Source organism: Macrobrachium nipponense, chromosome 26 (genome assembly GCF_015104395.2).
Source record: "Macrobrachium nipponense isolate FS-2020 chromosome 26, ASM1510439v2, whole genome shotgun sequence".
NCBI lineage: Eukaryota > Metazoa > Arthropoda > Malacostraca > Decapoda > Palaemonidae > Macrobrachium > Macrobrachium nipponense.
The window spans coordinates 31,569,908-31,585,402 of record NC_087215.1 but is presented as its reverse complement, the minus strand read 5'-3'; the positions used below and the strand labels follow the sequence as shown (position 1 = coordinate 31,585,402).

General features: G+C 37.3%; 1 protein-coding gene across 2 annotated transcripts in view; it reads left to right on the top strand.

Moving 5' to 3' along the window:
- Nucleotides 1-15,495, top strand: part of LOC135200151 (broad-complex core protein isoforms 1/2/3/4/5-like) — a 162,014-nt gene that overhangs the window by 143,467 nt on the left and 3,052 nt on the right. The window contains exons 7-8 of one of the 2 annotated variants that reach the window (XM_064228501.1): nucleotides 13,981-14,245; nucleotides 14,777-15,484. In XM_064228501.1, coding sequence (XP_064084571.1) covers nucleotides 13,981-14,245; nucleotides 14,777-15,459 — 948 coding nt within the window. In that variant the 3' untranslated portion in view covers nucleotides 15,460-15,484. The remainder of the gene's footprint in view (nucleotides 1-13,980; nucleotides 14,246-14,776; nucleotides 15,485-15,495) is intronic. The other variant, XM_064228500.1, reaches the window with a different exon arrangement.

Genomic DNA, 15,495 nt, shown 5'->3' with positions numbered 1-15,495 from the left:
ATTTTGATTATTAAGAATACTAATAGAAGCTGTACATAAATTGTATCGTCTAACAGTTATAATATTTTTGTTTCTTGTAAAAATCTTGTAATTATATTCATTTACTCTCTAGGATTTGAGACTAGGGAAGCGTGTTTGGACTTGTAAGCTCTAGAAGGAGTGCCAAGATTCATTAGTAGAATTAGGTAACTTATGGAAGGGTATACTCCACAAAAGGTTTAGGTTTTATTAAGAAAATAATTAGTCAAGGAATAAGCATTAATTATTCAAGGAAATGGGGAGCATTTCACTACTGGTGATTACAGCCAAGGGATTCTTCTTTCACTTTAAATGATTAATTCTGCAGTTTATCAATATGTAGTAGATTGCATTGCATAGGGAATATGTAAATTGCAACACAGTTTTTTGGTTATTCTGAAATTTAAGCATATCTAAGTATGCCTTGCAAGTTTTTTACGTATTATAGTAGAAAATATATTTTGAATAGTTAATGTTTTGAACAAGCATATCTTGCAGAAATGTATGTAAATGTCATTAGTCAGGGAATAGTTGGTTAGTGTATACTGTACCAATTTCAACATTATAGACAATAGTGTGGTGTAGTAGGAGTCAGATGTATAAAATTCCCCTGTTTATGATAAAGTAAGTGATAGTGATTCTTCTTGTGCAGTATATTGCCGTTAGCAGCAGTGTAGTATTGTATGCAAAAGGTCAGTGGAGTCTTCCACCTTGAGTGACCCTGTGTTCTCTTTCTTCTAGGGTCGAGGTGGACAGACGACAGCTGATGGGGTCTTTAAACCATTCATGTGTGCCTACTGTCCTAAGAGATTTTCACGTCGAGACAACCTGACCCTCCACTTAAGAACTCATACGGGCGAGAAACCATACCATTGCCCTCTTTGTAACTATAGAACGACCATTAGTTCAAATGTTTACCGTCACATACGAAACAAACACCAGCTAGACACTGACACAAGCAAACCCCTATTCCAAAGGCAGTCTTACCTGCACATGTACAGAGGAGCCAGTTCTTCTTCAGTCTCTCACAGTCGAGGGGAGAATCAAGAAAGCTCCACTCAGTGGTTGGACAAAGCATTCAAATCTTACAGCCCCCCCTCAATCAGCTGCTACTTCCTCATCTTCTAACACTTCTGCCCCTTCCTCTTCATCATAATTTCCAAAAGTTGGAATCACCAGTCTCGCTCATGATCACACAAGCATTCACCTATGGCATTGTGCTGTGTGACTGTTTGCCCTGTGTGGGTAGTTCCTTCATTAAAGTACAGACTTTGTACCAACATTGTCTTCACAATTGTATGATTGGTTTGGATGTTGAGTTCATGCTACTTATAATTATGGTGCCATTGTTGAATTTAGGCATAATTGTAAGTAGTAGATGTTTGACTAGGGTGTCCAGACTTTTCATATTTTGGAGTATTGTGGAGTTTTTAGACTGTTAAGATTTGATTTTGAAATCATCAAAGGTTTTTATGGGTCTCTCTCTTTCTAGTCTTGGGCATGGTCTAAATCTGTCGATTACTGTACTCCTACTGGGCATATTCTGAATCTGCTCAGTACTCTCACTGAGTTTGAACTTAGTGTAGTACTCTCTCTGTGCATATCCTAAATCTATTAAATACTCTTTTGAGGCATGTTCTAAAACTCAAGTTCTTCCTGTGTGCATATTTTTAACACCAAGTGCACAATATATAGGTATATTCTTAATCTTTAAGTGGAAGAAGAATTATTTTTAATTTAAAGCAAGTTTCAGTATTTATTGAAGTTTGAATTTTTTTTCTTATTTTCAAACTCGAATTTGTTTAGTGAGTAGTTTTTTAGTAATGCCATTAACTTTAAATTCCCAGTTATAATGTGAATCTAAGTTTTTTTCTGTGCTCCTCTGTTTTGGTTGTAAGCTGCCTTTATGTAATTATTCTTGGAAGTATGCAGTAGTAGTTGTTGGACATCACTTGTTTCAATAAAATGGTGAAGCATCTTCTGTAGGCCACTAAGGATATACTCTTGAATATTTTGAATAGTCTTTGTAAGTCTCAGACCTCTTTTGTAACTCTTGGAGGGATGGTATTCTTAAACAGTTGGCTTGGTTTATTGAAGGTAATTCCTGTGTAAAGATTTTCTGTTGGATCACTACATATAATGTGAATAGGACCAGTTTCTTTCTTATGTACTGGAAAAAGGCTTTCTGGAACGTAGTGCATTAAGCATTTCTCTGTTTGTTATAGCTATAGTAAACAGTTTGGTGGACCACATTGCCACTGGGGCCCAAGTGTTATTATTTGTAGCTCATTTTGCTATCTTTGCTGTCAGTCTGCTGCTTCAGAATCCTTGCAGGGACATACAAACTGCAATTAATGCTACCGCAAAGTGGGCTAATGTTAAGGGGTTCAAGTTTTCACCTAAAGAAAAATAAATATGTATAATCAGATTCGCACTGACAAGATTATGAGACAAGATACCAACCATCTACTTAAATGACAATAAACTTGACTTAGGGCCCTTTTGTGAATGACTTTTCCAACAGGGTTAAACTTGAGTGTAGAAGGCAGTAGTATCACTTTTTGATTGGGCACATCTCGGAAAACTAAGTGTAATATAAATCCTTATATCAGAGGAAGTTAGATCATACTTGGCAGGTTTATGGATGACTGCATGATGTTTTGGCAAAATTTTAATTGCTTAATCTGAATCCAGCCATATTTTCTTCATCACCAAACCAGATGATTGCCCTCTCACTATCTGATACAAGAAGTATAGGATCATTTTGAAATTATTCAGTTATTAAATTTTTAAAGGAATGCAAGCTATTAGATCAGATGTAAATCCTATTAGTAAAGATGAACCCTGTTGGTCAGGCCTACGGGACTTTGACGTATGGTCGGGTAAAACTAGTTGAATTGGCTAATAATAATAATATATATATAAAGTGCAGGATTTGTTGGTCTATCTGGACTCTCATATGATTATCAAGGTGATCTATTGTTGGCACCTGTTCATGCAGGGATATGTGGAAAGGAAATAGTACGTGAAGAATTCAGAGTAGCTAAAGAGGCTGTGGGATAACACACAACTCGGTTTTTAATGTCCTTTATGGTGATTTGAGGTGTGATCCATTCTTGCTTTAGAATAAGTGGCACTGTAGTTGGCATAATTTAACTTATAATTGTAAGTTGGAGGCCATCCTACCATCTATTGAGAAATGGCAGACATCAAATTATTATAACAGAGGGGAGGGCTAGCATCAATGGAACAAAGATATGAATTGGACATTTACATGTTAGTACTCATAGATATTTGTTACAATAGAGATCAGAGACACGTTCCAGTGTGTAACCCCTGCCAAACAGATTTCACAAAACTTAGAGTGGCTGTCCTCTTTCTAATCTAAAATGGTGCTGACAAGCAAATGACTTGAGGTAATTCGTGAAGAATGTAATACATTATTGGTAACCCAGTGTTGTTTTTCAAAAGAAAAGTAGTTTTCTATTATAAATGTTAAATAGCTACTGATTTTTAGCTTGACTTAATTTTATCATGTTTATATATTCTTACTTGTTTTAAAGGGCTAAAAGGCTTGAAGTGCCCAAGTGTTATGTTTTACTGTATAGCCTAAAATTAACGATTAACTCATTCTTCCACAGTTTTGACTTTGTTTTTCCACCTATATTTTTCCTATTCTTTACAAGTTGTTTTATTTTCCCAGCTGTGTTAGTAATGTACACCTAACATGTTATGGGTGCACTGTAGGAAATGATTTCATATGCTGTGCCTTATTGAAGTGCACGGTAGTAACAATGTTAGGTAAGGGTTTTTGCAGTGTCCAGTTGGCCCCAGATGCAATGTTTTCTGCATTTTACTCTCTGTCTGTTCTCTGGTCTCTTGTAAACTAGCTGTTTGACTTCTTTAGGTTAGCCTTGCTTCGGTTCAAGTTTCTTGCCTCTGTTGGAGCTCTGTGAAATTCTAGAACTGACCCATTGGTCTTTTACAATTAATTATAATATAATAACGATGGTATACCAGTGGGTTAGGTACATATACAGAAGTAATGTCAGAAAACACAAAAATTCACCTTTTCTTGGAAATATGACACTTTGCTGTTATTAGAAATTTGATCATAATCGTTTATTGGAAAAGCCTTTAAATAACAGAAAATTGTGTCCATGTTTTTTTGCTAGGCAAGCTGTATGGAGTATGTATTTCATCAGTTTTGCTTTGTCCCGCTGACCCAGTTAATGTATTTGGACAAGGTAATTTTCCCAATTTAGATTATTTGGAATGAATCTATCTTACTGTTAAAGATAGCTTATATCTCTACATCAATAGGCGAGTAGATATAAACAATCTTTACCAGTAGGTAAGTATCCAAATGATAAATTTGATTATGAAAAATTATATATTGTGTTTGTGGGTTTTAATTGTGGTTTAATTTCTAAGACGTGTATTATTAAGAGGGAGAGAATAACTTTGTAAAGAAAATGTGTACAAGTTTTTTTGTGACTTTTTCAGTGATCAGTGCACATGTGGCACAAACTTTGGAGGTTACAACTACTGAGCTGTGAAAGAATTTTGTCATTTCAAAATTATTCTTTTTAACTTGCTTTTCCTGTTTTAGACTTGTGTAGTCCTTGCCTTGTATAGATGTTGTACTGAATTGTTGTGCAAAGTGAAACCACAACATCACAGGCAGTATTATTCTGGAAATAGCTGTTCTTGGAAGAGGCTACTTCAAGTGCATGATGCATTGCTTGGTTACAGTGACATGGGAAACATCTTTTCCAGAAATAAGTTGTACCTGAGATTTATCTCAATGTGAAGATAATGAACTTAATACATATATAGTTGATGCCATTTACTACTCCTTTTATAATATGGAGTAAGATACCAGTGAAAGACAAACTCTAAATGTTGTAAAAGATTGTGAAGTTACATCAGAATAATATGCACTGATAGTGTGTGTGCGTGTGTTTGAATGTATGTATACACTGTATATATGTAGTTTCTGCAGGTTTGTTTTTGTTTGTGGTGTGACAATAAATTGAAATATCAGAATGCTGTACATTGTTTGATAAAAAAATATCTATCCTATATTGGAGTTTTGTTTATCCTTTTTAGGCCCAGACTTCTACCAGTCATTATATTTATTTGTTAGGAGAGAAATTAGGCTTATTTTTGTCTATGTTGTACTGGCATGTGTTTGAATGGGTGGAACTTCAATAATTTTTTCAAGCACAGTATTATACAGACCAGTAGTACAGTTAACTTATCGCCCATTTCTATCCCTCACTTGAAAAATAATTATAAGACAACAATGTGAGACTTCACCACGAAGGAAATGATAGATCTGCCTCCTGGAAGAAGTAAGATTATCAGTACAGGCAGTCCCTGCTTATCAGTGGCATGTGTTAACAGCGTTTCAGTTTTACAACACTTGGCCAACAACATTGTTAACCAGATTTTCAGCGCTTGTAAGCAGTTTTATCAGCATCGGTAAGTGGTTTATCAACATCGGTAAGCAGTTTTTGGCGTTAGTAAGCGGTTTATCAGCACCGATCGACTTACAGCATCTTTATCTCTTCCTGTATAGTCGATCCAGCATCTCTTACGAGAGATCTTTCTTGTGAAATAGGCAACTCACATGTACGGCTATTACTTCAGAGGTTCTTTGTCAGTTGTATACAAGGTGAGACGTCTGCTTCTGTGATTGGTGACATCAAAAGTGTTTCTCTCCACTCAGAGTTCCTGTTTGGTAGACAAGTTCTTCTGAATGTTTTCCAGAACAGAGGAAGTTCCTTCTGTTGATACTGGTGAGGTGCAACAGGACTGTTTAGTTGTCTGAAGGATGTGGACCTCTCTTCACCCTCAGAATCCTCAGTGTGGTTGGAGTGGTCTTGTTCACCTTGGAAGTTCAGACTGCTTGCTTAGGACCTTACTCTGGTTCTGAGTTTTCTCTCTCAACGTCCTTCGAGCCTATGCGTCAATTATCTCTCAGGCCTAGGCTTCCTTGGAAGGGTTGGAGAGCTTCAGTTCCCCTCAAGCACTGTGTAGTTATCTCAACATCTCATCTCCCAGAGGTTAGGTGTTGTAGACTTCATGTTAACACAAGCCAGGTTAAGAAAGAGGTACCCTAGTACGTACACCCTTTCGGTTGCCTATGCGAGGTGTTTAGACAAGCCGACTCCTCATCGTCAAGTTCTCCCACCGTTTGAGTGCATGCAGAAGCGCATGACACCAGAGGAATACGTCCCTCCGTGGCATTTTAAAGTACTTATCTGTTCATAGGTTTTGAATGCTGGTTCATGACTCCTCAAACTACTTTCACTTTTCTTCTGCATGAAGAATATTGCCCATAGATCCTTGGGCACGTTTTCCTAGGGTCCAGTGGTGGCTGTTCAACAATAAGGTGATTGTGTGGAGTAGGGAATGAAGGAGTTGACTGGCCGCTTTTCTTTCCCTTTTCTCCTCTCTTCATTCTTGGGGGCAGTTTGAAGAATAGACACATACGGTGGAACTGGCTTGATGCAGGTGAGCGTTGCAGCCATACTGTTAAAGCATTTTCTTGTTCCATGCAACTTGCAAATCTGCTTCTCAGTTGCTAAAACTCCCCTCTCCAGCAAGGGGAGTGAGGAGTGGTGGTATGTAAACCAATTTCTTGTGGATGACTTGGTTTGTTGCATGAACAGATATAGTTCTTTTGGACTTCCATGAATGCAGTGAATCTGGTCTGGACTTTCATGAAAATGCAATGAATCTGCTCATGTTTCAATGTATTTGAACCCAGTGGACTGAGTGTTAGATATCCAAATATCTAACATCTCAAAGACTTAGGTGGTCTTCTTTAGCAGTCACATTTCCAAGAAGAATGATTGAGTGTGCCAAACCCCCAGTCAGTCCTGGATTCTTATACCTCCCTGCAAGTATGAGTCTATCCTATTGTTAAGATTGGAGGTTCGTTCCACGTAATCAATTTGTATTTTTCATAGGTAACAAACCTGAAGTCTTAACGTTAATTGCCCACCTGTAGCTGCCCCTCTTTTGTTTCATCCGGGGTTGTAAGAAAGACTGGTGGATTTCCTGGATTCAAGTGAACTCTCGACGTGCTTCCACCTCAACTACACATCAGATGCCAGCTGCAACAGATTCCTTGCATTTACAATCTCTGATTATTTTTAACCAGTTTCCAGCTGTTACTAGAAGATTTATCCTATTTTATGACTGAAGGTTTGTTAGCTATGAACAATACAAATTTACTAAAAATTTGTCATTACATACTCTTGTGCATAGTTGCATCGTGTTATGAAAACAAACTATTGATAGTTTGTGGCTTTCTGACTTGTTTAGTCATCTTAATGTTGCAAAATGTAAATTAGAATTTTTAGTACAGAAGACAGTGGGACTGGTATTTCCATGCTCTTATCTGGACAGGTACAAAGAATATAAACTAAAGGTGCCAAAAACCCTAAACTATTCTGCACCAAAGTCGTTTTTATAATATCAGATGTCTTAGAATGCCACAGGAGGTGCTATTGTATGCCATCACCAGTTTCCTGTGATGCAATATATGTTCATTTTCAGTATCTCCCTCATTAACCTAGCTCCACCATGGGGAGGATCAAACTTATATTGTATTAGTGTTATCATAATTTCCACTCACACTTTTTGTTTAGAAACTATTTAATAGTTATAATCCTAAACATGATTTTTTTTTTTTTTACACCTTGTGGCCCCACTCCAAAAGGGTGGGATGAAGTAACATTTCTGTAGTACTCTACTCTGAGTTTGTTCAATTTGATATAAAACATGACTTTTATTACTGTAATACCATGTAGAGAAGAAACAGTAACACATTGAATTTTCATTAACACCACCTTATTATTTTAACCCTAAAGACCCTTTCCCTGGGTCTGCACTTGTTGAATAAATTATACAGATGAGTAGTAGTTAGTGCATGCTGTGATGACGTTACAACCATAGAACTAAAGCAGGAAAAGAAACATCATAATGTTGCCTTAGTTATTTATTTCATATCATTTCCCGTGCACCAGAACCCTGGCCAGTTAGATGATGCAAATAGGTAGATATTCACAATATTTCAAGTATTGAACTAAAGCATATGAAGCAACATCTTGATGCTGACCTTATTAGTATTTAGTCTGAATGGGGTTTTAGCAGCCTGGGGTATGTAGCAAGAGCTGTTTTGCACTAAAAGTGAGAGCGCTAAAATCTGTAATGTGCATAAATTTTTTTTTTCATGTAAGGACATGCAAAACCTATGTCAACTACTTAAATTTGTGTACAAGTAATCTTTCAGTTACCAAGATTAATAGAGCCAAGGACCCATTGGAGATAATGTCAAAATCTGAATAAGTCAGCTCAGTACTTAACTGTAAACACTCAGTATGCTTATAAATAATAACCATCACATTTTAAACTGAAAAATTAATGCAAAAAGCAAATATCTACCTTTTTCACCATAGTGTTTGTAACAGAATATATTGAAAAAATGTAATGCCTTCTTTTTCTCTTTCTCATAAATGACTCAGTTTAGTAGGTTGGTATCCTACCTTTGTATAGCCACAGCATGCCATGCTTTTATGACCTTAAATGCATTTTTACACAACTTTATCAGTTGTTACCATATTGTATTACTGTACACAAGATACAAAATGTGTACACTATTGGCCTAGGCTAGGTGTTCCACTCATGGTATCCATTTGCATAAGTCAAATAGGCTCTTACAACATGACAAATTTTTAATCAATTTGTATTTTTCATAGCTAACAAACCTGAGGTCTTACCAATAGGAAAATCTTCTAGCGCTAGCTGGAAACCAGTTAAAAACAAAGATTTTAAAACAAGGAATCTGTGGCATCTGGCAACTCATGCGTATACGAGGTGGATGTTCGTCATCAACCAAGCTAGGAACCCCCGTGATGCGCCAGTTTTTCTTTTACTGCCTCTCTCTCTCTCTCTCTCTCTCTCTCTCTCTCTCTCTCTCTCTCTCTCTCTCTCTCTCTCTCTCTCTTGTATGTTACACACACAATTGTATTAATGTACGTATTGGATTGTAGAAATAAAAAATGAGAAAATGAAGTAAAAATATAAATGAGAATACAGTGAACCCCCCGTATTCAGGGACTCGTGTATTCATGGATTTTTCTTTGGAACGTATATTCCCATTATTCTAAAAAAATTCACCTATTCGCAATATTTTTCTATAAAAAATATTCACATTTTTTTTTCTCCAATATAAAATGTACTTTTTGTGATAAAACTACTTTAAAAGACCAGGTACATATAAACATTTTTAGTGGGGTTTTCTTGAGTTTTAACTAACGAAATAAGCAGTTTTAAGCGTTTTTGTAGGGATATCAACGGTCTGGTACGCATCCCACGTGAATACGGGGGAATACGGTAGTGTCAAATATAGTAGCCAGACCCTGGTGATCGGCGATCTGGTTTTATGGCGTTTGTCTAGCGACGAAAATCAGTGATTTTCTGTGCCAATATGTGTCAATTTCCACTTATCAGCTCCAATAACTGGGTTTTGGAGCTGATTCATAACTAACAGAGGCGCTGATCTGCGGTTATTGGCACTGATATCCAGTTATCGATAACCAATGAGCGCCAAAAATTGCCAGTCGGTTGATGGCAATTTTTGCTCATTGTCACACCGTTGGAACAGAACCCCCACTGATAACCGGAGGCTGTTAAATATAAAATCATAATCGTAACAACACAAAACAAGTTCTATCAATTCAGACGTCAAACTATCCCTCTTCACCCTTCCAACACTGTATACACACCCCATCCTAGCCAGGGAAACTGGTCTCCGGCTCTACGTTATATATCTTTGGTTCCAAGTCCAGATGTCAGATAATGGCGATCTGGTTAATTGTAGGATTACTACATTCACAAAATATTAAAGTTTATGTAATTGATCATTATTGAAAATTTATTAGCTGCTCTTAATAAGACTTCAATAAGTTAGCAGAATTAAATTAGTATTCTTTTCTGTCTCTATTTTTGCTCTACTCTCCTTAAGGATTTTCTTTCTTGAAGTTTTTGTTTTCTATGATAAGCTCAACTCAGGCAGTCCCCGGTTATCAGTGGACTCTGTTAATGGCCATCTAGTTTTATGGGGCTTGTCTAGCACCAAAAAATCTGTGATTTATGGCGCCATAAAGGGCCAAGTTTCAGTTATCGGCACCATAAGGTGTCAATAATAGATAAGGCATAGCATACCTAACAGAAGCACCATTAACAGAAACTTGGTGCTTATTGTTGCTAAGCCCCATAAATCACTGAGTTTCAGTTAATGGCGGTTTTCGCTTATCAGCACCCCGCCAGTAACGGGGGACTGCCTGTATCTTTTTTTTTAACAGAGTTAAGTTGAAATTTAGACTCTTTGGCTTCTTAATGTAAAATATGTTACATTATTTCAGAACTGAAGTTCCTTTTTTTTCTTTTATTAATATTAGTTCTTATGAAATGACACGTCTTATGTTTGCAGGATAGTACTTTATAGGACTGCTAATTACTGTATAGTATTTTAGCTTGAGTTGTTTGATTTAGCCTTTACATAAAATTTACTTTTCTTTGATTTGAAGATTTTTGTGATGCTAAAGTCAGTGTTGGTGTTTTAGGGTGGTGGCGCATGTAGCCAGGCAGACGTATGGGCCCGTTCAGTGGCCGAACGCTTCCCGGGGGCTGGCTACCAGTGCACTTACTGCCCCAAGCGCTTCTCCCTACGGTCCCGCCTGAAGAGACACCTACGCGCTCACACTGGGGAGAAGCCATTTAAATGTCCCTATTGTGATCACACTACTGCCTTCAAGTACAGTCTTAAGCAGCATCTCATCAGGCGGCATCATGTAGTGGAGAATCCTGTTGCCAATTTCTAGGCCAGATTCAGATTAAAAAAAAAATAAAAGGCAGGATGAAGGGTGATTGCAAGCAAGAAGTGATAGACCTGCCTCTTTTTAAAGAGTTGATGTTACAGGAGCCGGGAAAAGGAACAGTAGAAAGAGAAAACCTGAATTTTGAAAGTCATTGAACTGTAATCTAAGGGTTATTAATTTGTACTGCAAAGTATTGCATTAGTAGAGCTTTATCTCAGACGACAAATTGCCCAAAATATGTAAAGGAAAGCATTAGTGAGACCCACCGCTGACCCAAAGGCAGTTAAGCAACTTAAATTATCATTGTTCATTTTAGATGAAGCCTTATGCTGGCACAGACTTGCTCTTGAGCAGCCTGTGAAGCTTTAATTAAATAAAATTGAAATTTAATGATATCTGGTTGGACTGTCATGTCAGTAATAAGAGACTGCATACTAAAACTTGATCACTTAGTAATATGTTAGTGAAGTTCTCCATGAAAATCGTGACTTTAATACCCACAAAAGATCGCTAGAGTGGAAATTCTAACGAGTCGGAACTCAATGTTACTAGTTTAAAAAAGAATTTACTCTCAGTTAGCAAATTGTCAAGGGCAACTTATCAGACATACGCAAGATAAAGAACAACCGCAGAAAGCAAAGGAATTTATCATTTTTGCCTTGTCAGGAGAAACCTACCTCTAAAATTAAGAACTTCAGACCATTGGAGAAAAATTAGGTAAACCTTAAACCTTTTGTAAAATATACTGCATCCAAAAGCAAGTAAATTTTGGCTCCAGACCAGGGCTGAAAAGTTAAACCATCACAATCTTGACATTCAAGTACGTACACTGAATGTTCCTAGCACTAGGTAAGAGATGCTTATTTTACAAATTGTAAAACCAAATTCAACTCTCATGCATACAATATTCACAAAATTTAAGGACTACTTGTGTAATTAAATGAAACATTGGTAGTTCTATAGTGCTTTCTGTTTATTGTTTATTAGTCTTTGCTTTACTGAATGTTGTGTAGATTTTGTCAATGCGGAAGACTGTGGGTTTGGCAACTCTTTATGTTCTTATATACCGTAAACAGGTTTATGTATAATGATAAAATTGGGAAAGGTTGGAGCATTATATGATGGCAATTCATTATTATATACTGAAGAAATGACAAGACAATTCATTATTCTATACTGAAGAAACGACAAAGCTTGCAAAGAATCCGTAATCCATACAAATTTTTATTTATACTCATTTCAGACCATAAGAGATTAAATTTAAAATTATAAGCAAGTTCATCATCAGAAACATTTTTTTCACAGACTTTTTCTGTATGAGTTATATGGGAAATAAGTTCTCTACTCTAATCTGTTCAGTGCATTTTTGCCTGAACAACATTATTTCAGGATTTTCTGCGTACTGGTCTTCATCCTGCTACTACCATTTGTACTGCTTTCCTTACTAACTGTTCCTCATCTCCTCTCATTCAAGTACAAACTACCTCAGTCTTTTAGCTCTCGTTTTATTTTGTAGCTGCTGGACACCATATTTCTCCTACACTTAAACATTCGTGGTGCCATAGCATACCTAATAGAGGTGCCATTAACTGAAGCTTGGTGCCATAAGCACCATAAATTGCTGAGTTTCTGTTATATGGTGGTTTTCGCTTATCACCACCCGCCAAGAACGGAACTCCTGCCGTTAACCAAGGACTGCCTGTATAGGCTTGTGTATGCAGCACTGGTCTCTACTTATGGGCTATTTTTAAATACTGCAGTAGAATAGCAGTTTTGTTTTTTTTTTGCATTTAACCCATGCTATAGCTTTTTGTTTAATTTTTCATTCTTCTGTCTATGCTTCACAGTCCATTGTCATAAAGACAACAGAAAAATTCTACCTCTTCTAAGTTTTGCCCATCTGCCATTTGGTTTTTTAATTTCATTTTCTTAACCATTTTTGGGCATCAAGCATTTATGCACTCCGTTTGCAGTCTTTTCAACCTGATTTCTTTTTCCTAAGCTATGCCATCCCATCACAACTCAAAACCATTCAGTCACCTTCCTCTGATAGCCTTTCCAAAAATGTTTGCTTTTCTTCTTTGTGTCTTCTTTTATTGTAGTGAGTATATTTCGAGCAGATACTTTATAAGATCATCATCTCTGCGGTTTTTTCACCTCACTCATCACATCTTCAGTCATTTCATCTTTGACCGGTTACTCCATTTTATTGTGTCTTGATGCCACTCCACTAAAAGTTAAACTTAAGTTTGCATCAATACCATTGTTTTTGTGCCAGTTATTTTCTACCGTACTTCATGAACACAGCAAACATCCTCATTTGTTCTAGTCAGTATTGCCACTGCTATCATACTCTTTCATACCATTATTCTCTTTGTCCTTACATTTATAGTAAATGTGAAAGTTTATGCTGTAAAATCAATTTGAAAAAAGTTTTAACCTTAGCTAGTAACATGCTGTTTTTTACATATACTGATTTGTCAGTGATTTGTTTTTTGGAATTTTTTTCATTCAAAATTTCCCATGTAACAAATAGGTGCTTGAATATCAGATATTGTACCATGTTTTTTCATCTGTGCATAGTAAGGGGACTGTTTTTAGCAATCATTTTAGTGTTGTTAGTTGGATTTTTCTTTTTGTAAATCATTTTGTATATGGCTGGACAATTTAGAAGAGAAATAGCACTAATTTTATTTATTTAATCAACATGCCAGCTTAGCATTTAGTATATGAAGTTTTCTCTTGATCTCTAGTATTAAGAGGAAATTTTGAAATGCACCTCATTAGTTGGCATTTTGGAAAGGGCTAGGTGACTGGAATAGAAATTGACAATATGATTAAAAATCCATTTAAGAACATTAGTTTAGGATTTCTTGCAAGGGTTGGACGCTTAGCGTTCCCTTTAGCAGAGATTAGGAAAAGTTATGTGCTGTTTTTATTATGATCCGAATGTTCTTATTTACTTAGCCTTCAGTGTTTTATAGAATTTTAACATGGCTCTCATGTATTTTGGATTATTTTTTTGACGATTTTTGTGATGCTAAAGTCAGTGTTGGTGTTTTAGGGTGGTGGCGCAAGTAGCCAGGCAGCCGTATGGGCCCGTGCCATGGCCGGACACTCTCCGGGGGCCAACCACCAGTGCACTTACTGCCCCAAGCGCTTCTTCCTGCGATCCGACCTGACAAGACACCTGCGCACTCACACTGGGGAGAAGCCTTTTAAGTGTCCGTACTGTGACCACAGCACTGCTATCAAGTACAATCTGAAGAAGCATCTCATCAGTCGGCATAATGTGGTGGAACAAGGCATTAAAGTGGAGGCCCTACCAGGTGTGTTGGATTGACAGTGGTTCACTTTTGAACCTCTGTACTCTTTGATTGGGAGGCATTTAGTCTTGCTCTCCCCTTTTGTCTATTTTCAGTTCATGTTTTTATGGTTGTGGATGCACTGGCTCCCTTTTGCATTAGAGAAAGCTGAGTAAAATTTTTACGTTTTCGTATGCTTATTTTTTGTGCGTGTGCTAGAGTCATGCTGTGTCATCATTCGGTCAGTACACAAGTAACTTTCCTTGAATTATTGTGCGTGGATTTTGATGCTAGATCTTCAGAGAAGTTTCTCAGTTCAGTTAACTTGAAAGGCTAAAGTACCCTCATTATCAGTCAAATTTCTGTTTTGAAAATTATTCCCAACTTTGTAGATCTTTGACAACCCATTAAAACCAGAGTACATTGTACTGTATTGAATAGAGAAGACTTCTGTTTCATAGTACATATTACTTCCCGAAGTCATCTTAGAGGAATGATTTATACTTTACTGATATTCTTACGATTCTGAAAGCTAAGTATTACTTCATATTCTAGGAAGGCAACAAGTCAGCGAGTCCTTCCCCAGTTTCTCGTGGGGCAATACATCAGTGTCTCCATTACCAGCCGTTCTTTCGCTTCTACAGCGGGGAGGTATGCTCGCTTCCAGCCAGTCTAGGAACTTGACTGAAAATACAACAGAGAGCTTTAATCCCACTATGTGGGGCAACAACAAAGTATCTATCTCCAGAGTCACACCTGCTAGTTGTTCCTCCTTAGACATCACAGAAAGCATCGCCTCTCAGTCTTGGACGAGCGCCCCTACGTCACAGATGGCCGTGTTTGAGAAGTCACAAGATTCGAACACATCACAGGGATACTGTGTGTCACAGGACTCTGATAACATTCCAGGTTCCACATCAGGCATGTGCTCAGTCCAAGACACTACACAGAACACATCTGCAGAGGATTGGAAGCCACCACCTGACATTGAATTCCCCAATTTCCAGTCTTTACAAGAGTCCGAGAACTTGCCCGTGTCGTCTTCCGATAGATTTGTTGCCGGCAATTCCATCGATAGTAATGCATCTCCACCGTGGAGCACTAACCAGGCTCCTCAGCTTACTATGTCTGATCCATCACCAACTCTGGAGAATGTAGCTGGGGCACCTTCAAGTTCATGCCCTTCTGCAGGAAATGTTGACAGCAGTGCATCACAATCATCAAGCGACTCAGAATAAGCAGGTTGTTCCAGCCGTCTAGCTGGTAGATTGATA